Raw genomic sequence first — 25,165 nt, forward strand, 5'->3', positions numbered from 1 at the left:
ACCACTCACGAAGTTGCTGCCGGAGCCTGAGAAACTCCACCGGCGGTCATACGATGGCTTAAGATGCCCTCACGAATGGCCCGATGTTGTTACGATCAGAGCCGAATTTGAAAATGTCCTTTATCGTGTGTCCATCTGGTGTCAATTTCGGGACAGTATGGCAGGGGCTTTATTCCTTACACCTTAAAGGTCTCATAAAAACGTTTTTTTTCTTTAAATCTTCAATGCTTTCACCCTGCATGACGCTGTGTTTGAAATCTACTAAAAGAAACGCTGAAAGCGGCGCTCTCTGACCTGACAAAGCTCCCACAGAGCCTCACTATTCATTACACACATGTTTTAATAGGCTGAATTAAACTCTAAATGAATAGTAAATAATCTACAGAATTTTCGCAATTCTTTAAAACCACAGCGTGACATAAAAGAAGTTCAGATTAAAACAATGATTTTCTCTGTCTCACACAGTGGGTAGTTCTTGGACTTTAACCATGAGTGTGTTTTCTGAAACTGCTCCCACTTTCCTCTGTTTATTTTCCATTTCTCATTCGCAGCCAACTCTCCTTTAAACTTCAGAGCTGCTGAATCAATAGAGTGCTGAGAGCCAGGCTGCACTGTAGCACACACTTCCAATACTGTTACATCACATTACATTTCATATTGCTTTTACCCAAAGCTGTATCCGATAGAGGAGAAGAGTTTATCTGTCTCTGCTTCACCTGCACACCGCTCATAGGCTAATCAATTGGGAGAAAGAAGGATTTAAAATAGCAATACTCTGCTGTTTTTCCAGTCGTTTTTTGCCTCATACTCACTTCTAGTCTTTTGCCGCAACATGTTTTTTAGTCTTTTCTTGTGTGAGTGTTTAGATATGTGAGTATACCCTCCTCTTTCCCAATTTCTGTTTAATTACCTAAATAAATCACACTTAAGATCACCTGCCTGTCAAAATGCAGTCAGAAATATCACATTTTTCTCAAGTTAGTTTCTGAAATCTAATCGATTTGAATCTACAATATCGATCTCTGCTGGTGCTAACTACCTAGCTCTTTTTACATTTAATCTAAAAAGACCTTTGTGGCTGCTGCATGAAATCACGCAATCAATCACAAACCTGCATCCACATGTCGTCCTCTCTCTCTGTCTGGGTCTGTCGGGTGTGAGAACGTTTCCCTTTTTATCACTCGAGGGTAGAGCTCCAAATCATCCCCTCTCCTTGCTCTGATACCTCTATCTGAAAGTATCTTATCTTACTGGAGAGTGTCTTTATTCACGCTGTGGCCTCGGTGCACTCACGTCTGCCCTTGTTTAATTAAGTGCTCAGCGCAACCATACTGAGAGTTTCAAGGTAGTTTGACTGCAGAAAGCCGACTGTAGGTCACCTGAGCTCCAGATGCAGCGCGATGGAGCCTCAGGGAGCCGTCGCACCTGATGGAAAGTACGTGAGTAAAAGTACTTATCTCGTAAATCTGCTCATAGATTGTAGGTCAACACTGTAAGAAACTGCCTACCGTAACAACATATTGAGACTGGCCAACAACATCTCTGACCCCCCACCATGTCCTCAATATGACTTGTTTCCATCAAATCAGAGGTACAGGGTCCCACGATTTAATAAAGTTAGACTGAAGCGTTCTGTTGTGCACCAGTCAATCCTCAAATTAAATACAGAGTTAAATCCCAGGTAAAATATACGTTAGAGGGTCTTGAGCATTTTGTCTTCAGTGAATGTCATGTTTTGTTAAATGTTTGTTCCCTTGTATTGTGTCTTAATACTTGTCCTTATTTGATGTTGCAAATGGAGCTGCTGTGATGCAAGAACAATGTCAGACTCGATCTGATAATAAGAAATGATGGTGTGGTATCGTTGGTTACTTTGCATCACTGCTGGCTCTGTTAATCTCAGTGAGTTCCACAGATTGGCCGGATCTTTTCGTCCTGCAGTAAATCTCGGGTTAATTGTCTCCGTGCCTCGGTTGGTTTTCCAGCTGATGTGGCTGCTGAATTGTTAATGTGACCTTTTAGTGGTTCAGCTTTCAACAGCTATTACCTTCAAAGTGTCTCTTAAAAAGGGGGGGGGGGGTCACCTCTTTTATTTTCAAGGGGAAAAATCCTCATGTGTGGGTAAATCTTAGCAGCGGAAGAACAAGTGTACACACACACACACACACACACACACACACACACACACACACACACACACACACACACACACACACACACACACACACACAGGATCAGCTTCCTGCCGGGGCTTTCATTACATTCAGGTGACAAATCCCCAGCAGCTAGCACCGTGGGGCGGCGGCAGGACGATGGGTACCCTTACAGCCTGATCTCATTCACTGTCACACACCTGCTTTCACCTAGGCCAGGGGTGCCCAACCTTTTTTTTAACCGAGAGCTACTTTTAAAGTTGCCAGTCTGCCGAGATCTACCAGTCCAAATAAAGACAGCCTACTACCAGGTAAATACACACTTCTGCTTGTATAAAACTGACCTTTGTACGATGAATACTTCATAAAATACTGCAGATCCTTTATCTTACCTCTTTCTAATCTACACACATACAAGTATTTAACTGAAGTTACACAACAGTGTTGTTGATACAGAGTTGGAGTTTATTCACACGTCACATACTACAGTGGGTAATGTTTTCAAGAAACATTGAACAGTGCTGCCACATATGACACAGGGAAAAAAGAAAAGACTCTGAACCCTTTCTTTGCCATTATATAAAAATAGTGTTGCTTCAAAAGTATAAATGAGGCTTACTAATAAGACAACTCAGATCTGAAGCTACAGGAATCTGCTGCCAACGTGCAATAAAAAAGACAAAATTAATAGAATCAAATTCTTTTTTTGTTGCATTTTAGTAGAGTATAAAAAATAAATGCCTTTAAAATAGGATGCAAGCAACACTAGTTTCTTAACCTGAATTGATAATAGACTATAATCAATTTAAACAGAACAGATCTTAATGTTTGCATTCTTATACCATTGTGACCAAAAACTTACAGCTGATTAATAACGGTATCTAACTTGAGTTTTTATTATATCAAAAACCTGTTGAAATGCTACTGTTATTTTTACTGTCCCCCAAAAGCGCATCGGCAGCCTCCAGGAATGCTTCTTTCACAACTTCGCCGTCTTTGAAAGACTTCATGTGTTTCTCAAGAACGTGACTGACACGATAAGATGCTCTGGTAGCAGCCTTGCTCTTGTTGTTGGGCCTGGTGAAAATGGACTGCTGTGCATTTAGCTGTCCTTTCAGGCCCCTCCCCTTTTGGGAGCGTTGGGCAGAATTAGGAGGGAATTCCGTCTCGTAGCGTTTGTGCACTGTTTTGAAATGCCGCTCCTAAATTACCCTTCTTCGATAAAGCCACGCTCGCATTGCAGATGAGACAGATGGACTTTGAATTGGAATAGATACACAAATAATGATCCTCCCACTCGGAGTGAAAATTATATATGTTGGGCTTTTTTGCTTCTGCCATAATTGCGGTCTTGTGTGTGTGCGGACTGTCACTCCTGTTGACACGGACAACGTCAGCGAAATAGTGCCCACTGCCCACTGCTCACCAGCCACGCCCCGACAAATGGGGTCACGCCGGCCAATCACAAAGCTTTGATGCGTTCAAGTGCATTATTCTGGCACGGGAAGATTATGTTACAGGACATTAACGATAAAACAGAATGTTGTTGTTCTATTTTTAGACACATCTCGCGATCGACTGGGAATCTCACCGCGATCGACCGGTCGATCGCGATCGACTGGTTGGGCACCCCTGACCTAGGCAATACATTCAGAGGATTCAAATACTTCATTTGTCACAAGTAGAATAGCTACGCAACATTTTGAGAAGGGAAATATTGAGTGACAGGTTCAATGCAACAGAAGATCATCAAAGTATAACACATGAAATAATGCAATTGACAAACTACTAGTTCAATTAAGTGTCAGGAATAAGAAAATATTTAGATTTCAAATATAATTAAATAAACAAAATGTAAAACATGTTGCTATGCCTGGGCACTGTCGGACAGTGTATGATCAGGACCGTAACACTGTTCTATTTCATAAATGACCAAGTTGGAAGTGTTATTTTATTCAATAAAAGCATGAGCAATCATCTCTCTCACGCACAATGGACTTTATTAGAGGGTCTCAAGAAACCCTTTGCCAATCGACTTCACAGATGATTGGCCAAATGGCGCTAAATTTGTCACCGTCATTTAGTCTAATAACTCGGCCATTTTTTAAATAGCACATAGAATTGCGCTTTTGATCATGTACTGTCCGACATTGCAACATGTTTGGTGTTTTAACATTTTGTTTATTTAATTATATTTTAATCTTCAAGTTAGTTTATTCCTGCAACTTAATTGAACTAGTTAGTCTATTGCACTATGTCATGTCTTATACTATCTACACATGTCCACCAAATATGGTTGTTATAGCGCAAAACATTAAGGAGATGTCGTGAAAGTCCAGAGCGTTTCAGCAAACATTGAGGGCCAGCTACAGCAACACTTATTTGGATTGGTCCAAATATCGGGTACCAAAATTGGAGATGATTGGTCAAAATGTGCAGGAGACGTAACGGGAAGAACAGATTTGGGTGAAATACAAAACGGTAGGAACTCCATCAAGGTGTTGATTACATGAATGGATTTGTCTAGAACCACAGAATCCAGTAAAAGAAAATGTTTCTTTTTTCAAATTTGGTGTTGATTGGTCAAAATGTGTCTGAAAAATAACCAAAATCCGCTTTGGATATATTTCAAATGGCGTAAAATGTATTCAGATACAAATTACCATGGCTTAGTTTTGTTGGAACCAACAGAATCCAAGAATGTGATTCTGTTTCTGAGCCTTTCAAAAATGACAAACACAATCTGGCCAAATTGCACCATATTCAACACTGCCTTTGATCCACAGCAAAACACCCGCCAAGTGTGAAGTAGATCGGATGAACGGTTCTCAAGACATGTGAAGGACAATCAGAGGACACACACACGCAGATTCCTATCTATATAGTTAGATTTACAAAAGGGAGACCTGTGTTTGAAAGCCTAACAGCTATTACTTTCCCACACAGATGAAGCCAGCAATGTGACAAATTGCATGTCTGAGAAACTCGCTTTACACTCTGATTTTCTGCGAGGAAAGTCTCTCAGTCTTTTTTTATTCCACGCACAGATTATCCGTGCAGGAGAGAGAGTGAATTATAGATGCACTGAGCGTTTCTGGCTGTGAATGATTGCAGTCTATGGGAGCCCATCTCAATAGAGCAGAGACTTAAAATCAATGCGCAGAGTGCAACCTAATCAATGCTGCCATGATGACGACACAGGGGGGGCACTGAGACACTTTTATTCAGTTAGCCCGGGGAGGTCGCCCTGCGTTTCCTCGCCACTGTGATTTATTACACTAAATGTAATGGTGCTGCAATTTTTGACAGCGCTGTGTTTTTTCTCACACCCTTTTTTCTCACAGCAACTTGGCAATTTTTCCCAGTCATTTAATTTAAGTCCCCCTTCGGAGAATGTGTTCGTTTTAGCGAAAGTGGCCTCTGCATATTGGCTAACGAGAAGGACATTCACTCACAATAGGAGCTGAGTCGGCAGGTGACCTTGGTGTGTGTGTGTGTGTGTGTGTGTGTGTGTGTGTGTGTGTGTGTGTGTGTGTGTGTGTGTGTGTGTGTGTGTGTGTGTGTGTGTGTGTGTGTGTGTGTGTGTGTGTGTGTGTGTGTGTGTGTGTGTGTGTGTGTGTGTGTGTGTGTGTGTGTGTGTGTGTGTGTGTGTGTGTGTGTGTGTGTGTGTGTGTGTCTTTGTGCCTCTTGGGGACCGTGTAATGGCACAGCCGGGTCTTGTAGAAGGGCCGGAGAAAGAGTCTGATTTATTATTGAAACGCTATTTGACTTCATCTGGTATAGATAATAATAGCCACACTTTACTTGAAGTGGTGCTTACAAGAAATCTGAAGTATATCACGGTATGTGCATTGAGTATTAATGAAATAAAAGGACGGTATACAGCACTGAATATCGAAAAGATGAGGTTGGGTCACAGAGGGGGAGTAGTTTTTCAATTGAGTATGTTAGTTATGTTTAGTTAGTTTAGTTTTCACCTCAACTTTTTTTTTTTAAACTCTTAAAGTCATATTAGTATGTAGTGTCTCTACTGTGACATGCCTCCATTCTTTAATGTTCAAAAAGCTCTTTATTTCTCTCATACTGCCTGTGCTGCAGCACCTCTTTTCACCCTCTGTCTGAAACCAGAGCCCAGTCTGCTCTGATTGGTTAGCTGACCAGCTCTGTTTTGATTAGACAACCGCTGTCCTGCCCCTTAGCCCGTCACGTACAATGTGTTAGAGCGCTAGCCAATAGCAGCGTGAGAGATGTATATAATGAAATCCTTTACCGCCCTAATGTCAGGGTGATGTTCTGAATCTAAGTTTAGGACTACATCATATGTGTTGGGTTGACAGAGAGATTTCTTTCTGCAAAAATCACATTGAAAACCAAAACATTGGCTTTTTTGGAGGGAACCAGGGAGATGCTACCTTCAGGGACCAACACAAAAATTCAACATCACTCCATACTATAACACTGGACTTCCCGTTTAACACACGTTTATGGTGCAAGAATAGATCTAATGGCATTAAACAGAGACCACACTTTTTTATTATGATATGGTTGGAAAATAATCTTTTTATCGACACACGCTCAGATTCACCGGACACAAGACTCCGCCTCAGTGTCGGATATATTTTTGTCTTTAGATAAAGAAACAAGTGTTCAGTCGGTTTCCTGTCACTCCTCCAGAATTATTCAAAGTGCAAGCGCTGTCTCAGCACCTTCCATTAGAGTCAAATGTGTTTTGCTTGAAGAGCGTGTAAGATGGAGGAAATTAATTCTCCACAGAAGCTTCACCTCTCGCTGTTTTTCTCTGTCAACGAGATCACACACACACACACACACACACACACACACACACACACACACATCCTCGCTCTTTCCACTGTGGAATTTTATACTCAGTTTTTTTTTTAAATATGAAAGCACTTTGATTTTAAGACGTTTTGCTAAAGATGAAAGTATAAGAGTGTTTTCTCAGGGAAAGGAAACATCACACTGCTGCTCTGAGTTTCTGAAACTGAAGCGATGAGGAGTTTGAGTGACCTCAAATTATCGTAGGACTGACTTTTGTGGATTTCGTGAGAGGGCAGCAAATCACAGCAGGGTTGCTCTATGAAGACATTTTGTCCAATTCTCCCCTGAATTGCTGTAGTGCAGTACAAGTGATAACAAATGTATTATTTACCACAGAGGTAACATACTGGACAAAAGACAGCAGCATATTCTGACAAATTCACTTGTTTTATCTTTTAAAACAATGTCGTTTGTTTGACCTCTGTGGCTATTAGATCTAATAGATCTATCTCACTTTTAACATTTGGCTTGTTCTTATACAAAGTACCTATTTAAACAATTGTATATCTTGTTTCATTTTTTGTTATATTGCAAATTGGTTGGGGGTATGTGTGAGAGAAACTTCCTCTTGAGGGAACACAGGGATTTTAGCCTTTGCAGACCATTTACATGCACAGAAATCTATAGAACACACTACAGGAAAGGGAAAACCCAAAAAGCAGAATAGGGCCTCTTTAATTTACTATTGCCAAATATTTAGTTTGGACAGACCCAAATAATAACGGATCATTTATTGCCCAAAAACCATGAACCAACCCTTAAAAAAGGACAGAAAATTCATTTAGGACATATTGTTCACTCTGAAACCTTGTAATGTCTGAATAGTCAGACTTTCCTTTCATCGGAAAAAGGCATAAAAGCTCTTCTTCTGCGAGGCCAAACACACCAACAGATTTCCAGCCTCTCAGCGCAGTTTCAATGAGATTGGTGTACACTATCAGAGAAATGGCTAGCCACTCAGTGAAAAAGACCTAATACTAAACTCTATTTTCTTTATGTTGTTTTCCCCTTCTTCTCTTTCATCTTATTTCCCTCTCTCTCTGTTTTATTGTCTGTATTTTCCGCCCAGCGAAAGGCCCAGAGTTAATGAATTACCGTTTCTGCAGCGCGATGGGAGCCATTACTGGCTGCAGACACAGTGAAGGTTATCATAAACACATTTGCCTCCCTTTAGTGGCTGAATGTGAGGGAAGATGAGGGAGAAAATGACTCGCATTCAACATTATCATTTACTTAAATCATCACTGGATGCAGCGTAATGGGCTGCATGGGAACATACGCCAAGTGGTAACTGAGAACGCTTCAGGATTCATGAAGCTAACACAGAGATGGCGTTTGTTAAAGGAAAACTGTTTTTTGTTTTATACACAGCACAAGATTATGTTTATTACAGGATACTTATTTTTTTGGGTATAAGGGGAACTAATGGAAAAGCGTCCGTTTCACCAAATACAGAAAGTTAATCTGGTCAGATTTGTGTTTTGTTTTCTTGTGTTTTTATTCAGATAGTTCCTTATTGTTAGGGATGCTCCGATCGCCAATTTTGGGGCCAATCGCCGGAATCAGTATCGGCCGATACCGATCGCCGATCCGATCGAGTGGGCGGGGCCTATGGGGATCTTCCATTTAAAGTGATGTTTAATTTTAAGTTAACGGGGCTCATTCACTGGCGCTTCCACAAACAACAACCAACATAATTATTACATTCAAATGAAGTGCATTATTAAATCAAGTTTACATTAACTTTGGAGAATAACACGGAAGAAATGAGCGGAAGCGTCTCATGCAGCTCACTGATCCAGTAATGAATGAGTGACCCGACAGTGAAGAATAAATATATGTATAACTAGTTTAGCTAGTTCCAGAGGTAGATCAAATAGCTACGTTTTTTATGTCTAACTCTTAGTGTGTGTTTCGCTCCGCTCACCGGTCCGTCAGAGGGCGGAGCTGCAGGATTTCTGCTTCACACACGTTGCCTACCGCTATTTTATTGTCTTTTTTGGACACCTTAAAATACTGCCAGACTGGTGAAGCCATTTTGCCGCTCACAGAGAAAGTATCATGTATTTTACGTCATCATTTTACGTCATGCTCTCGCGATCGGCATTTTTAGAGAGCACCGATCGATCGGCAGAGAGTGAGTATCGGCCGATATTGATCGGCGGCCGATCGATCGGAGCATCCCTACTTATTATCCTTAATTATGCAAAGTTCTCGTGCAGCTGCTTGAGTTTACACAATGTTTAGACTTTATGTTCATACAAGATCTTGACTTAAGGTCCTTTTACTAACCTTTTCAGAAGCTGAAAAGTGTTGAATTTGTTGAATAGTTGTTAAAAAGCTTCTGAAAAGTAAGTGGAGCCCAAGTTTAGCTTTTTTCAATAATTTCCAAGAAAGGTCAAGAATGAACCGCTCAAGCTCAACCAAAACAATGTGTTGTCAGTACCAAGTTGTTGCTTTTATTGGCACATTGTCAGTCAATCAGAAACATGATTCCGTTCCCTTTGTATCTGATCCTTTACTTAATAAGCATCTAGTCAAGTGTTGTGTGGTACCAAGTAAGCAATAACCAAACTACCTCCTCTTAAAGACCCATCAGTCTTATCCAAAGATAAGACGTGAGAGTTGAGGATGATGTTGTTTCCTCATGACTGCACTTAGTGCCCGCCATCAAAGCAAATCATCCACAAAGCCTGAATGGCCTAATTCATTTCCAACTGCTCCGTATCGATGCATATCTCTTTCTCTCATTACAACGGCAGTGTATTAGATTTGATGTGTGCCTGTGAGCTGTCACTAACATGCAGGACGTTATCTGCGTCTCGTTTCCTTTCATGTGATCTGGATGGTTCATTTGATGTTTGTTTTGTCCCTGGAAGAACTACTTGGAGATTATGCGTCATGAACAAAAGTGAATTGTTTAATTGGACTCTTTTCAATCCATTAACTCACCTAAAAACAGTTGTGTTTCTGTTTTATGAAAATCGTATCTTAAGGTAACCATTTCAGAAGCTTTTAACAACATCTCAGCAACTAATGAATGAAAGATGTGTTTAAATATAGCTCGAGTTTTTTCAACGAGGTCGACTAGAATATGTTCATTTGTCAGTAAAAGTAGTTCAAATCTTGACTTAAGATCTTCTTATTTGCATTTTAGAAAGTGAAAATGGTTGAATATGTTTAGGGATGTCTACAAGAATCTGAAAAACCTAGTAAATGGTAAATGGACTGTATTTATAAAGAGCTTTATCCAGTCTTTGCTTCATCATTCACCAAATCACACCTCATTCATACAGAGAAAGTAAGCTAACATTCACACACCTTCACACACCTTCACACACCTTTCACCAATGGGGGAATGACATCGCTGTTTGTCAAGAGAGCTTCCAATGCTAATTTACACAAATATATCATCAATGCACTAATCTCTACAGATACAGTCCGATTGTATTGCCGTTTCCATGGAAGTTCCTCTCGTTGCACACACACACACACACACACACACACACACACACACACACACACACACACACACACACCCCGGTTTACTGCAGGGATGTAATGTTGCTAGGCGACATGTTCAAGACAATGGTGGTGTTGGTGGTGCAATTGGTTTAGTGCTGATTTAATGGTCCTAGGCTGTTGGAGTTTCTCCAATCAGCCGTCTGTCGCCTGCTCTTGTCTTCTCTGCTCCCGGTGAACTGGAGCATTGTGGTTATAAAGCAGAACCAAGTGAAGAGGGACAAAAGCCAGTGCGAGCCAGCCAACACTTAGTCCTTTTAGCGAGAGCAACAAAGGAATCAAAAGAGCTTTTATCTCAAGGGGGCTTTAAGCAGTTCACCTCTCTCTCCAGCCCGGATCATTCCCAGAGACCTTGAGCTTACCCTTCGTTAAAAGCGTGACGTGGTGACGCTGGTTAGTGTTTGCTAATGAGGCTTTAAAATCCTGCTAAGCTGCAAGGAACGGCCTCCAGAGGTTTACGGTTTGATAACGCCGCTATAACCAGTTGATGGTTGTACCAGCGTCCTGCTGAGGTTTTATTCATTAGGTTTGGTAGGTTTTTCTCAGAGTCGTGGGTGACGGAGTTAGTGCTTTGTAGGTAATTAGTCATTAATAAATGCATTTGTTTAGGGTTATTACACTGTAGCCCAATTAAGGTTGGGGTTCAGTAATGAAAAGTTAGATTTAAAAGCGTCGATGCTTTTGAAATAACTAGGGTTGTACCAGATTTTGTAAAAAGGAAAATCATTCAAAAGGCATCACGCTGGCCATCCCATCTATCGCAAAGTACTCTTTCTATTGCCTCTTCTAGTTCTTTGGGCAATCATGCAATTTCTGCAAAAACTGTGTTCACTTGTTGGAAACTCTCCAAGTTCCAAAGTTCCCTGAAGTCGGACATACATGGGGAAAGGGCTAACACATCTAAATTCCATCATTGGATCATTTTGATGGTGAACAATCATCTTTGAATCCATTTTTAATCCAAAAGGGAATTCAATCTTTTGATTTAGTCTTAATCTGACGGGGAAATATTGGGTAAAATGTCCAGTTCTAGAGATAGAGTTGTCTGGGAAGCAAATGATGATTTTTAAAAAAGATATTTGCCTCTACTTTTTACAGTTGAAACCGTTTTCGTTTATGATAATTCCCAATTCGAGGTAATACTGGTGTGTACTACAAAATGTAATCTCAGTTGTTGTGTACAAATTCTAGTTTTACAGATAGGGTTCTGTGAGCAAATAGTTGTTTCTAAAGATAATGGCCATGTTTTTTGACCTTTACAGTGTTGTATTTATTTATATTGGCCCTTTCTAATTAGGTAATCCTGGTTTGGTAACTAACACACATTTGGTAAGGGATCAAAGCTTCAATCAAATGGGATTCCCTAAAGTTTTAGATTTGATGATTTTAAAATATAATATCCGTCTTGTCCCACCACTTTTTATAGTTAAACCCTTTATATTTTTGATTTATAGACATTACATACTTCCAAATCAGAGATAATCCTGCTTTATTAAACATTTGAAAAGGGATCAAGCCTCAATCAAATGGGATTGTTCACACATGATCAAACAAATCCACTATGGGAATATACAGAGTAGTTCAAACACCAGTAAAGTCTACATTTCCTGCTCCCTGGCAGTGTTTCTTTCTCCTGTCTCTCTTTTTGGTTTCTGAGTGTGATAATTCTCTCTCTCTCTCTCTCTCTCTCTCTCTCTCTCTCTCTCTCGCTCTCTCGCTCTCTCGCTCTCTCGCTCTCTCTCTCTCTCTCTCTCTCTCTCTCTCTGTATGTGTGTGTTTCTTTATTTCCCTGTGTAATAGATTGTGTGTTGTAGCCTCTCTGTTCACTCCCCGGTGAGTCACTGACATTTGCGCAGTGCCCTTGAGCGTCGAAACATAGCTGAAGCGCTTCAGCAATAATAACAGTGTGTTGGTGGGCTGGATATTGAGGAGATAATGCCATCAAATAACCTGTAAGCAAACGCACCCCGAGGAATCAAAGGTGTTTTGGGAATTCTGGTGAGACATTGAGACTTAAATCAAGACTTAGGTTTTGGTAAAAGGAAACTTGAGTGTTACCAAATGCTTAAAGGTCCCCTATTATACTGTTTTTCATCAATATATTATAGGTCTCAGATATATACAAAACATGTCTCTGAAGTGTTTGGCTCGTAATACCAAACAGATCATTGCAGCATTACCCATAATCCCCTCTGTTTCAGCCCTGTTTCAAACGTGCTGATTCTCTGTCTGTTACTTTAGATGAAAATAAGGAGCCCCTCCCCACGCCCCTCTGAGAGAGATTTGGTTAGAAAGAACACAATGGTGCTCTAGGAGGAGATTCAGGTGATAAGGTGGGGGGGGGGGGGGGGTTAGCTTGGTTGGTGATTGGCTAATGGTTACACAACCCAAAATCTGATCAGCTCATTTTCAGACAGGTTTTTATATAAATGTATCAGGACAAAAAGTGAGAGAATCTTTGTTCCTGAAACTTTCAGAGTCTCATTACACAGAGGGGACACATGTTGATGTAGAAGAGACATGAACAAGTGGATTTTGCATAATAGGTGACCTTAAATGCCAAAAAACAAAAAGGGTGAACAAGTGCAACTCGCCATAATAACACGTTTCATTTCATCCTGGACGCGTGTTTATTGGGTTTGAGGCATGAATAAATCGTTTGTAACTTAGATCAACATTTTACACGAGTCACAGGACTGTTTTTACTGATTAAAACAGCTTTCCATAGACATTGAATAAGGTTTTGTAGATATCTGTCTGCAGCCATCAATAAACGCCTCCCTACCTCGAGCTTTAAACTGTGAGTGAATGTGACTTCAGAGAGATGGTTGGTGGTCCTCTTTGTCACCTGCCCTCATTAGCTGAATTGATTAGCTAAAGCAATCATTGACACACCCACAGGGGGAAATGATAAATGATGCCGCTCAGAGGTCACTGAGCCGCTGCTTCCTCCAGAGATCTAACCCGAAATTAAGTCAGACTGTGGATAAAAAGGGCTGTTTTATTACGAAATCTCCCGGCTTTTGGTGGTTTTCCCTCTCCTGTATTGAGTTCTATAGGTTTGAGTGCATGTAAATGGTCTGCAAAGGCTAAAATCCCTGTGTTTCTCTCCCACATGTTTTTTAAATGCTGCATGTGGTGTCAAGTTGCTGAAGATGTTTCTTTATGTGTTTTGGTACATTTGTGTTTTAATAACACAAAAACACAAAAAGTAAGGACATTTGTGTTTGGCAGATGATTTCTATGTTGTAACAATGCTTTTTGGCAATACATCTTATACCGTTGGAAAGCCTGTTTTCTTACCTTTCCAATGGTCCTAGATTTGTGAGGAACAAGCATGTGTGGGATGAGCAGCAGAGCTAAGTATGTGGCGTGCGCTAGGGCTGTTTCCGAATATTCGTTCGTTGGAGTACTATTCGGGTTTCAATTTCGTTATTCGGATATTCGTTTTTTTTTTCTTTCTCATTTTGTATTCAAATCTCCAATATCAGTATAATAATTTGTGCCTCTTGATGGGTTCTAACACTTAACCATAAACGTTATCGTTTACTTTCTCCGTCTTTATATGTAGATATGACTTTTCTCCGTTAATCTCCGTCACGTTGTTTCCATAGCAACAGCAACTTCCTGTCAACTGCGCTAACTTTCCTTCAAAATAAAAGCATGTTCATAAAAAATAGAAAGCCAAGCCAAATTACACTTAAGACATGTGCAACGAAAGTAACAACAATGCGATATCCTTTTCAATTTCAAAGAACACAAATTGGGTTATATACATAAACAAATAACTATAAAACAACAATACTGTAGAACAGGGGTATTCAACTAAAATTCAACGATGTCCAGTTAGAGAAAATCTCCCCATGCAAAGGTCCGGAGATTCAAAATGTCTAACTTGCTTTATGAATTAGTGTGATATATATTGAAGTAGCCTGTAGCTCTATCAACGTCTGCATGTAATCAACAACTGACTGCCAAATAAAGAAAGTACAATTCATAAACAACAATATTTATATATATTTTGTCAATTAACATTGAACTATACAGATATACAGTAAATACTGTGGAATGTTCCTCTCGGGCTGCATTTAAAAATGAAATAGAGAAAATAAATAAAATAGCTTTTGAAAATATGTGCATCTCAAAAGTGCTTAATTTTAGATAAATAAAATGAAGTGTAGCAGCAGCTTGAGTTTCCCTTTTTCTTTGTTAACTGTTCCACATGATGACTTAACAGTTTCAGACGATTATAGAACAATATCAGTCTTTACACATCATAACAATTGAACAGTTTTAAAGTTTCTCTTTCTTTCCCTCTTATATTGCAGTCCCTCACTCACTTTGTTCTGTTCAGTGCGAGAATTGAGCTGGAGCTTGTCCTGCCAGGAGTTTAAATCTGGGCTGAAATGGTGTCAGGGCCATTCTCATACACACATGCAGGTCCTCATAGCCTCGGTTAGCCTGGAACGATATTTAGTTTTTGTGACCTCAGTTCTGACTTGAGAGGAAATGTTTGGTCAAACACTTTGTGTTTTGTCTCATAGTGGCGTTTTGGCACTTTTAATGAGCGCCACGGTCTCTGAACAAATGAGACACACTGGCTCTGTGCTCCCAGAGGGCAGGATGAACATGAAGGAGTCCACTCAGGGTTAAAAGCTCTGCTCTCACTGTCCACTTTCCTCTTCTTGGAGAGCGCCATGTGTCATTATGTGTCTCTCCCCGTCTGCCGCTAACACGCCTGTTCACTCTCCTCTCCGCTTCTCTCCCTGTATCGCTAATTATTCTCTTCACACTTTCCTCTCCGCTTCTCTCTGTCGCGCTCTCGTCTCTTTTCTGTGTTTCTCTCCCTGTATCACTCACTCGTCTCTTCTTCTTTGTTTCTCTCCCTGTATCGCTCACTCGTCTCTTCTTCTTTGTTTCTCTCCCTGTATCGCTCACTCGTCTCTTCTTCTTTGTTTCTCTCCCTGTATCGCTCACTCGTCTATTCTTCTGTGTTTCTCTCCCTGTATCGCTCACTCGTCTCTTCTTCTTTGTTTCTCTCCCTGTATCGCTCACTCGTCTCTTCTTCTGTGTTTCTCTCCCTGTATCGCTCACTCGTCTCTTCTTCTGTGTTTCTCTCCCTGTATCGGTCACTCGTCTCTTCTTCTGTGTTTCTCTCCCTGTATCGCTCACTCGTCTCTTCTTCTGTGTTTCTCTCCCTGTATCGCTCACTCGTCTCTTTCGTCCCCTGTCGGCGGCGGTTAAAATAGAATCGCCCCGTCAAAATTGAAATCCCCTATTAATGTATTGATTATATGTCCGGGTCCGTATAGGTCGGCGTCTGGGTCCGGATCCGGGCCGCGGTCCGCCTGTTGCCGACCCCTGCTGCAGAATAACAACATGAATGCCGTGAACAAACCGAAATACACGTGTTGAAGCGGTTCACTGCTGATTACTACGCACCGGCCACCGTAGATATCTGACTAATCGTGTTGCAATTGTAAAACTATATTTCAATATGAAAGGTAGAGGTCAATTAGACTGTATTGACTAACATGTTATACCATTCGATTTATTCATTTTTCACCAAACCTGTGTTCTCTTCAACTTAAACTCTCGTCAATAATAAAGCGATGAATAGAGATGAAGATGAGCAGAAAACACAGTGTGTCTTTTGAAGATGATGAGCTATCGTCACCCTTTTTTGTCCGGTTTCTCACGTGGACCTGGTTCGGGCTGATGTGACGATTGTGTCAGTGTGTGTGATAGGAATGTGGCTCCACTGGTCTCGACATGGCACAGAGATTTAGAAAGCGTGTTTATTATTATTGTGGCTTCAGAGAGCTGGAGTGTTTCCCAGAGCAGGACTTTCTTTTTCTCTGTAGCAGTGATTTTATTCAGGTGTCAATAATAGTTACTGATGTAAGGTAGCTTTATCTTTACTCTTATACTCTGTTCATTTGAACAGGCTTCTACACTAAGAAATACAACGTTATCAGTACAAAATGTAAAGCTCCTCCATGAAATGTCACGATGTGCTAAATGTTTCACTAGCAGCCGATCATTCCTCATGCTGTGTTTGAGTGTGTAACTGCGTTGCTCTTTTGTGGTCTTCCACAAAGAGATAATACCTGTTGGTGGTGGCCAACATGACCAAAAATATCAAAGACTTCAAATATTCGATTTGTTCAGAATGAAAACCACAAGGTTCCTGAGAAAATCTTCGAGTGTTACAGGTATTAAGGTGCAAATAAATTGCATCCTGATATTTATCAAAATATAAAGCAATATATAGACAAATCACAAATGTTTTTCCTTTTAGAGTGTGCAATAAGACAACCAGAGTTATTCTTCGTCTGACTCACAGCATGCTCTTGGCTATTTAGTCAATCTTCATACATTTCCCTCTCTTTTGGCATCAGATAATCTACCTTTCTGCCGTTGATCTGGTAAATTTTGGCCTCAACATCTTCAGTTTATTTCCATCCAGTCATGATTTTGTTCAATGGCATTAAAACGATAAAAACGCTGCTGAAGGTTAATCCATAGGTTAATCCAATGTGTCTGTGTCACTTTGAAATGATTACTGATCATCATTCCAATTTTATGTCAATAACGGAGATTTCATATTAGCTGCTACGATAGCTACGAGAGTGTATGACAGCTTCTGGTTCCGGGGCATTCTGGCTGCGCATCACTCATTCACCAATGGGTAAGGGTTAGATGGACTTTAGGAACTGCCCCTCGATTCTATTGGCTCTAACGGCTCAAAAGAGGTGTCAATCATCAAAATCGACAGAGGGGGGCCAGAGATATGGAAAATGCACCCAAATGACCCCAGAAGTGGAGTTTTTTCTTCTAAATCTCTCTAAAAAGGTCAAATGTCACTTGTTTTGCATCAATCTTGATACAGGATACTTATTACATGTTATAGTTTGGATTCCTAAAGCTTTTAGTCTACCATCCCATCATTCAAGGGTGGTTTTCACTACAAGTAATGTTTTTTTCACTATCATTTAATTTTTTTTACTATGTTCAATCTGAATTTACTGTAAAATAAAAAAATTCTATATTGATTCTGACTTTTCTACATCCAACTCACAGGTTTATCATTGCTTTGAGAACAAATATTATTAATTTAACCCTTTTAGAAGTGAAGATACAGTCATTTGTTCTGGGAATGTCATTTTCGAGCCTGAGACCTGAAAAACAGGCTCAGGGGCTCAACTGGTTAAATCCTCATCGTTTTTTTTTTTCAGTGGTCACGTCGAGGCTGTATAAAGAGCTCACAGGACGGAGGAGGGAGAAACATCCTCGTGTCAATTATAGCGCTCCTCTGCTGCTGCAGGGTCTTTATTAATGGCTTATGGTGTGGGAATTGACACGGTGTGAAATAGCCGGGTGCCATCATCGTCATTTAGCCTTCATTACGAACACCTCTCCTCTTCCTCGCTGTATCTGCAGCAGCAGCCTCTTAAATACAACTCCTCACTCAGACCTCAGGTGATTCTGCTGATCCTCCGTCAGTCTGACAGCACGAGGGCAGCTGCTGGAATACAGACGCTGTAGTGCCCATTATCAAAAATACATAGTTCACAGGCCGCTTCCTCCAAATACCTTTAACGAAGAACATGTAGTCATTGATGGATAGGGATGGGTATCGTTTGAAATGTATCGATTCCGGTTCTGCTTATCGATTCCGGTTCTTATCGATTCCCCGTTTCGATTCCAAAATTGTAAAAGAAAGAGGTCAAACGTTTAGTTAACAAAAATATCTTTATTCTTTTAAGCTTTAACTGACAAATAAAAAATATACATGCAATACAAATGTATTGCGCAATAGCTGTGCTTTATTTTAACTGAGCTACGCCTGTGGCAAGCTATTAACAGGCATTACACTGTGCCTTGTCTTTTTCTTTTTTAGTGTAGTGGAGCCTCACTTCAGAGCGTTTACCGCGACCCATCTTTGCTGTTATGAAGTGACTGAGCTCGTGAACTGTCTACGGGAGGGCGGGGGGAGCCTCGCTGCGGGGCAACGGTGGACCTCTGTCGCCTGTCAGAGCAACTTACATGATGCCGTTTAAAAAATTAAGGGTGGTGCCGGCCGTCAGCGAACCGAGCCGGCCGTCGATGGCCCGCTGACGACCGGCCGTTCTGTGATTCTCCAGAACATACAGATGGCCCGCCCTGACCCTGTATTCCAGCATGTCACAGCGGCGCAGACGGACCTGCTGGAATACAGGGTCTACCGCGTTTAGGAACCGTTAAGCAGAACCAAAATTGTGTATTTTGTATGGGCACCCGGTACCCGGCATTTTCTTATCGGTTCTCATCTATTGATGGGTCTTGAGGGTTTTCTTCATGTTAATTCCATTTATCTCTTGGCGGTCAACTACCGACTTTCTACACTTTTTACTCAATATAATAAGTACTATTACTATCAGGCGTGCATCCTCTTGGTCCTGTGTACTAGAGTCTGCTTTACGGCATGAAACTAGGTCGTACTCAATAGTAAACAGAAACCTAACGCAGTCCAGAAACATACACAACTATAGAAAGGTATTGTTTTTACTCTTTGTTATTCAATTCATTTAAATAAAATGCACAACTTTCTTTCCAACATAAACATTTATAGAAATACACCTAAATGTCTCTTACAGATGCTTCTCTACCAGATCTAAAATCCTGTCAGAGCAGCGTTCAATCTGCAGGAACAGGAACAGAAACAGAAGGCGATAAACATTTCCAGATGCTGCACTGAGCTGTGAGAGAGAAATCTGTGTCTGTGACCGAAGCCTGCAGGGTGGTTTTGAAAGACAACCTGGCTTTAGGGTTTGACTAAAAATCGCGTGTGTTTTGACACAGTTGTGTGTTATGTCCTCCTGGATGGATACTACTCGCCGAGAAATAAAATCACTCTGCTGCTCAGCACGAGGCGGTGGCCTGACCTGACGTGTGTGTGTGTGTGTGTGTGTGTGTGTGTGTGTGTGTGTGTGTGTGTGTGTTGAAAGTAATACAAGAAACCGACAGGGGCATCTGGCCTAATTCCAATAGAAAATGGAATTGGATTAGTGCCTCCCCCCTCGCAGCTGTGTGTGTTTTCCTGTGTGTTATTGTCGAGAATCAAGGCAGCAATGGAGCTCAGCAGCCGGTGAACAGTGAGGACACCCATGCTGCTCAAAAAAACTTACTGTGTGTTTGTGTGTATTTTTCTGTGTAAGTGTGTGTGTTTCCCGCTCGCCTGGCTGCAGACAGATCAGTCATCCACATGACATTGATCACACTCCTCATTTCTCCGGCTCACAGACACTCTTTGTTATCCTGCTGTAACGCACATTAATCTGATGACAGGAAGTTGAAACAGCGGCTCAGTGCGGCTGATTTAACAGATGATTATCACGCAAACACACACACACTTTATTTTATTTCATTTGCTGCAGCTGAGAATATGTAATTACAGGATAAGAGCCTTACCCAGTTTATTAGAATCTGGCTATAACAATTACATTTTGACAAAAAAGACAAAATACAATCAAAACGAATTGCAACACTTGACAATGATGAGAATACCTAAATATTAGATAAAGACTCTCACGTGTCTAGTTTCATTTTCAAAAAGGGCTCAGTTATCTACATGAATAGCACATGGTTTGGTTTAAAGCGGGTAACCGGGGCGATGCTTCGGCGTGTGCCCTCATACCAAAATGCAGATTTTTCCCATAAAATGTAAAGAATACAATATTTCTGTTCTTCAAAAACGATTTAACGACTGCAAAAATATGAAAATTGACTGCAGAGACATTTTTGTTTTTACGGAGCTCTGACATCGCGTTGTTGTTTACGTCCGCGGCGCCATCTTGTATAAGGGCGCCATGTTCTCGCCAGAATTGATATATATCATATATATGCAAGATCAGCGCCACAGTATCGCCCTCATACTATATTTTTGAGGGACTATTTTCCGCGGCGGATGAATCCTCTCCTTTGCTGCTGCAGAGAACATGAAGTGTAGTTTCTCTAAACACTAAAATGTCCTCCTTTTTTCACTTCCAGTGCTGGTCCTAAAGGAGACAACATCTACGAGTGGAGGTCCACCATCCTCGGCCCCCCCGGCTCCGTGTACGAGGGGGGGGTGTTCTTCCTCGACATCGCCTTCACACCAGACTACCCCTTCAAACCTCCCAAGGTGAGCGATACACTGCAGCCACACACACACACACACACACACACACACACACACACACACACACACACACACACACACACACACACACACACACAGTCTAATGTTCGTTCTCCTTTAGCACGTATACAAAATAATGGAGACAGCCGCACTGAAGATAAATGATGGGACCTTATTTTCTTTTAAAACACACTGTATGACATATACTGTGTGTGTGTGTGTGTGTGTGTGTGTGTGTGTGTGTGTGTGTGTGTGTGTGTGTGTGTGTGTGTGTGTGTGTGTGTGTGTGTGTGTGTGTGTGTGTGTGTGTGTGTGTGTGTGTGTGTGTGTGTGTGTGTGTGTGTGTGTGTGTGTGTGTGTGTGTGTCAAAATAAACTGCCGGGTGTGTCCATGGTAATAAAGGAAGATGTCAACACGGAGGCTCAACGATGTAATCTAACAATGGAGCTCTGTGGTAAAGAGGAAGAATATATCAGGCCACACACACACACACACACACACACACACACACACACACATAGTAAAGGCATGGGATTTGCTGAAATAGAATATCACAAGACTTAGCCGTTTCTTGTTATTGTTTCCTCGTCTGCTATCCGTTCAGCAGCATTTGGCTTCCCTCCAGTGTGTGTTTGAGTGTGTGTTCTGCTGACGCAACTGTGTGTCAGTAATTACACGCGGGTTGCATCCTCCCTCGGTTTGAGCCGCGCTTACAGCGGGGTTTTTGGTTTCTGAGTGTGATAATTATCTCTCTCTCTCTCTCTCTCTCTCTCTCTCTCTCTCTCTCTCTCTCTCTCTCTCTCTTTCTCTTTCTCTCTCTATTTAAAGACACGTGTTGCAAAAATAAACAGGGAAATGTAAACAGGACAAGTATTTCAGGATATCTGCCGTGTTTACCCTGCTTCAATATGGACCATTCAGTAAGGAGGCGTGATGTTGGATTAAGGCTTAAAAGTGTTTTTTAAGAGTCATATTGACACGTACAGCTAAATAAACCGTGCTGTAGGAAGCATGAATATCTAAGGTACTTTTAGCCACTCTGTTTGCTTTTGATATTTAGATGAAGTGTTCTCTCCTAAACTGTACTGACTCAGAATCAGCGCTGTTTAGCTAAAAAGTGAGGAGGTTGTTGCTGAAGAGGAATCCGTAAAACAGGGGGAGGTCAAAAAAGACTGTTGTTGGCAGCATCATTATCTATTAGCATCAACCATGATTACAAGCTGTTAATGAGACCACACTGGCTGCTTTAGCATGCTAACGCTAACCTGGACACGAAACCTGCCCTCTACCATCCATGCCATATTTCTTGTAACAAAACCCTGAAATGTGTAAGCACTTATCGCTTCCTTTTCCCTCTTCAATGGTGTTCTGAATGTGTTTTTGGTTGTTAGCACAAGCTGAAGAGATTCTGTTTCTACTACATCAAATACGTCAGTAAATACAACACTGGTGAACAACCTTTATAGACAAAGTATCACAAACGTTGAGATTATAAAAGCCAATGGAAATATCACAGTGGCTTTTTGTGGAGGGGACCAGGAAGATGCTGCCTTCAGGGTCGATTATGACGGTTGAAAACAGGAATACAAGCCAGAACAAGCGGACTGTTTGCTTCTCATGTGAGTGCGAGAGGGCTGGCGGCTGTTTGTCTCTCGTAACGAGGAGATGTGAAGGGAGGAACGTGGAGTTAATGAGGATAAAAGGGGGGAGGCATGCCTGGTCAGAGGTCAATCCTTAATGATGTAGTGCTGATGTGAGGCTCTTCACTCTGCAGAGACACCATCAATGCTCCTCTGTATCGAGCTGTGCATTCACCGTGGAGCTGCCATAATGTTTATACTGCATTGGTGTATTGGCAGACATCCATTAAAGGCTTGTTTGGAAATCAATCGGAGTGTATGATTGTATTTCTACAGCTGGATGTGTCCGGGCAGGCAGCACGTAGGATGTGAATAGTGATTTTACAAGGCTGTTTATCGCCTTTCTGATTTTAATTATTAAGTGATACATAAATGATTACTATTTATATATGGTGATGTTGAGAGGGTCGAAGATTTAAATCCACATGTATTGACCTTGTGATTCTGTAGCCTTAACGTGAGGAATACATATTTTGGGTAATGTTAGTTTGTAGCAGATATATCCAAATAAACAATGGCAAAGTCTTGGTCATTATTTATGACCAATCACAACAGAGCCGGCCAGCTAACCAATCAGAGCAGACTGGGCTCTGGTTTCAGACGGAGGGTGAAAAGAGGTGCTGCAGCACAGGCAGTGTGAGAAAAATAAAGAGCTTTTTGAACATTAAAGCATGGAGACATGTAGAGACACTACATACTGATATACACCTGAACATCAGCAGCTTCTGCCCTCTATAGGCGCTTTCACACCGAGTACTTTTCCCAGTTTAGTTCCGATATAGTTCCGAAAATGTTGCGTTCACACACCAAAAAAATCCGGAACTAAAATGAGTTAATGAGAACCGTTCCACCCCCTTTTCAGTCCCTGCTAGAGAGCAGGGACTTTCGTGGGAGAAAAAGGTTCCTATGTCTGATTGGCTGGGCGGATTGCAAACCACGCCCCGTAAAACTCCCAAAAAGTTTTGTGAAGCCGCCATTTTATTATCCTTGCATTAGCATTATTAGCATTAGCATTAGCCCAGCGCACAAACGGAGAGAGACTAACTTATGGCAACACAAAATAAAGCATGGGAGTGGTGGAGATCAGGAGGTGCCGGCGTTCTGGCGATTTACTCGGAAGGCTTCAGTAGAAGCTGCTGGGAGTCCAACTCCAGGGACTTCGGGTGGCAGTAAATTGTTTGCGGCCTGCCAGTAAACCCAAAGCAGAAGAAGAAGAAGTGACGTCAGCGGCTTCATTTGCCTAATCCTCCCTCAGGGACTTATTCCGGTGAGAACGCGATCTGCTCTTTAGTTCATCAGAACTCTTTAGTTCAGAACTAAGTACTGGGAACTAAGTACGGCAAAGTACTTGGTGTGAAAGTGCCTTATAAGAGTGGGGTTTTATTCTAGTTTACAGGAAACTCATATTGTGTGTGTGCAGGTGACTTTCCGCACCAGGATCTACCACTGCAACATCAACAGTCAGGGTGTGATCTGTCTGGACATCCTGAAGGACAACTGGAGTCCTGCTCTCACCATCTCCAAGGTGCTGCTGTCCATCTGCTCCCTGCTGACTGACTGCAACCCTGGTGAGAGACACACACACACACATGCGCACGTGCACACACACACTTCTCCTCATATCTCCCTCCATGTTAAGCTGTGGCAGGTTGACTGACAGGTCCTGTCTGTGTGGGTAATGTAAACGGACGCGTGTCACTTTGATGACGGACTGCAGGTTTGTGTAACACAGCTCCTGCACACAGATACATTTATATTCTTTTATAGAATAATCATATTTGCAAATCAGCTACTCAGTGTTTACCGTAATCCTATTAATGTTTTTGTTACTTACATCTCTTCATCCTTATATCCTTATGTGAACTCCTACCTGTCCTTTTTTCTGTGCTTTACTATAATTGCTCCCCCATCTTTATTTTATCTATACGGTGTCTTATCTAATCTCATTTAATTGTATCTTAATCTTATCTTTAAATTAACATTACTTAGATTTCAGAAGAGCGTCTCCATTACGTAATATTCTGTAATGGTTTTATCGAAGCATAAATTATTACTAATTAAATACGGTGATGATAAGAGGGCGGACGATTTAAATCCACATGCATAGACCTTGAGATTCATTAGCCTTCGAAATCTTAAATAAATCATCTGGGTCGAAATACTTAATATAATTGTAGCAGATATATCCAAATATATTTTTTAAATAAGGTAAATGTGCAATTGTTGGCATGCAAAGTAGAACAAATACATGACATTATTTTCATAGCGCTTGCATTCATCCTCTTATAATATTGTTCCATAAACCATTAGCCTGGGCAGTCAAATGAATATTCAAGCAGCACTAAACACAGCCCTGTAAACACCTGAAACATGAAGGACAAGACGTCAACTCTCTTGAAGCTAATGACATCCATCAGGCTCTGGTTAAGAAGCAGAGGAGGATTTTATGGACCAGTTAAACCAGTACGACTGTTCCTCAGCTGCCAGTAATGAATGTCGAGCAGAGGGCAAAAAGCAGAACAGAAATCGCAGGTTGAGCATGAAATAATTAATAGAATAAGAATCAGTGAGCGGTGCGGAATAATGACAGGTGATTTCACATGTGGATAACGGGGAACAAGATGGTAAGAGACAGGAAATGGTGAGGAGGGGGGGTCTGATAGTCCTGATGGTGAAGACCTCTCTGCGGGGATCGCTCTTTGATAACTAAGCCGCGCAGATTCTTCCTCTCTGTGGGTGAAAATGAGAAAGAAAATCCTCTCTTCCTCCTCCTCCTAAGAGATCAAATGATTCCTTTAAACTATTACACAAAAGAGATTTGATCGACACCCCGTCCCCACTATGAA

The 25,165-nt window shown here is 41.3% G+C and overlaps 1 protein-coding gene across 1 annotated transcript in view; it reads left to right on the forward strand.

The window, feature by feature from the left end:
• Positions 1–25,165, forward strand: part of LOC117559960 (ubiquitin-conjugating enzyme E2 E2-like) — a 48,155-nt gene that overhangs the window by 19,199 nt on the left and 3,791 nt on the right. The window contains 2 exon segments of the mRNA XM_034236697.1: positions 20,550–20,682; positions 23,740–23,887. Coding sequence (XP_034092588.1) covers positions 20,550–20,682; positions 23,740–23,887 — 281 coding nt within the window.

This window comes from Gymnodraco acuticeps, unplaced genomic scaffold (genome assembly GCF_902827175.1).
Source record: "Gymnodraco acuticeps unplaced genomic scaffold, fGymAcu1.1, whole genome shotgun sequence".
NCBI classification, from domain to species: domain Eukaryota; kingdom Metazoa; phylum Chordata; class Actinopteri; order Perciformes; family Bathydraconidae; genus Gymnodraco; species Gymnodraco acuticeps.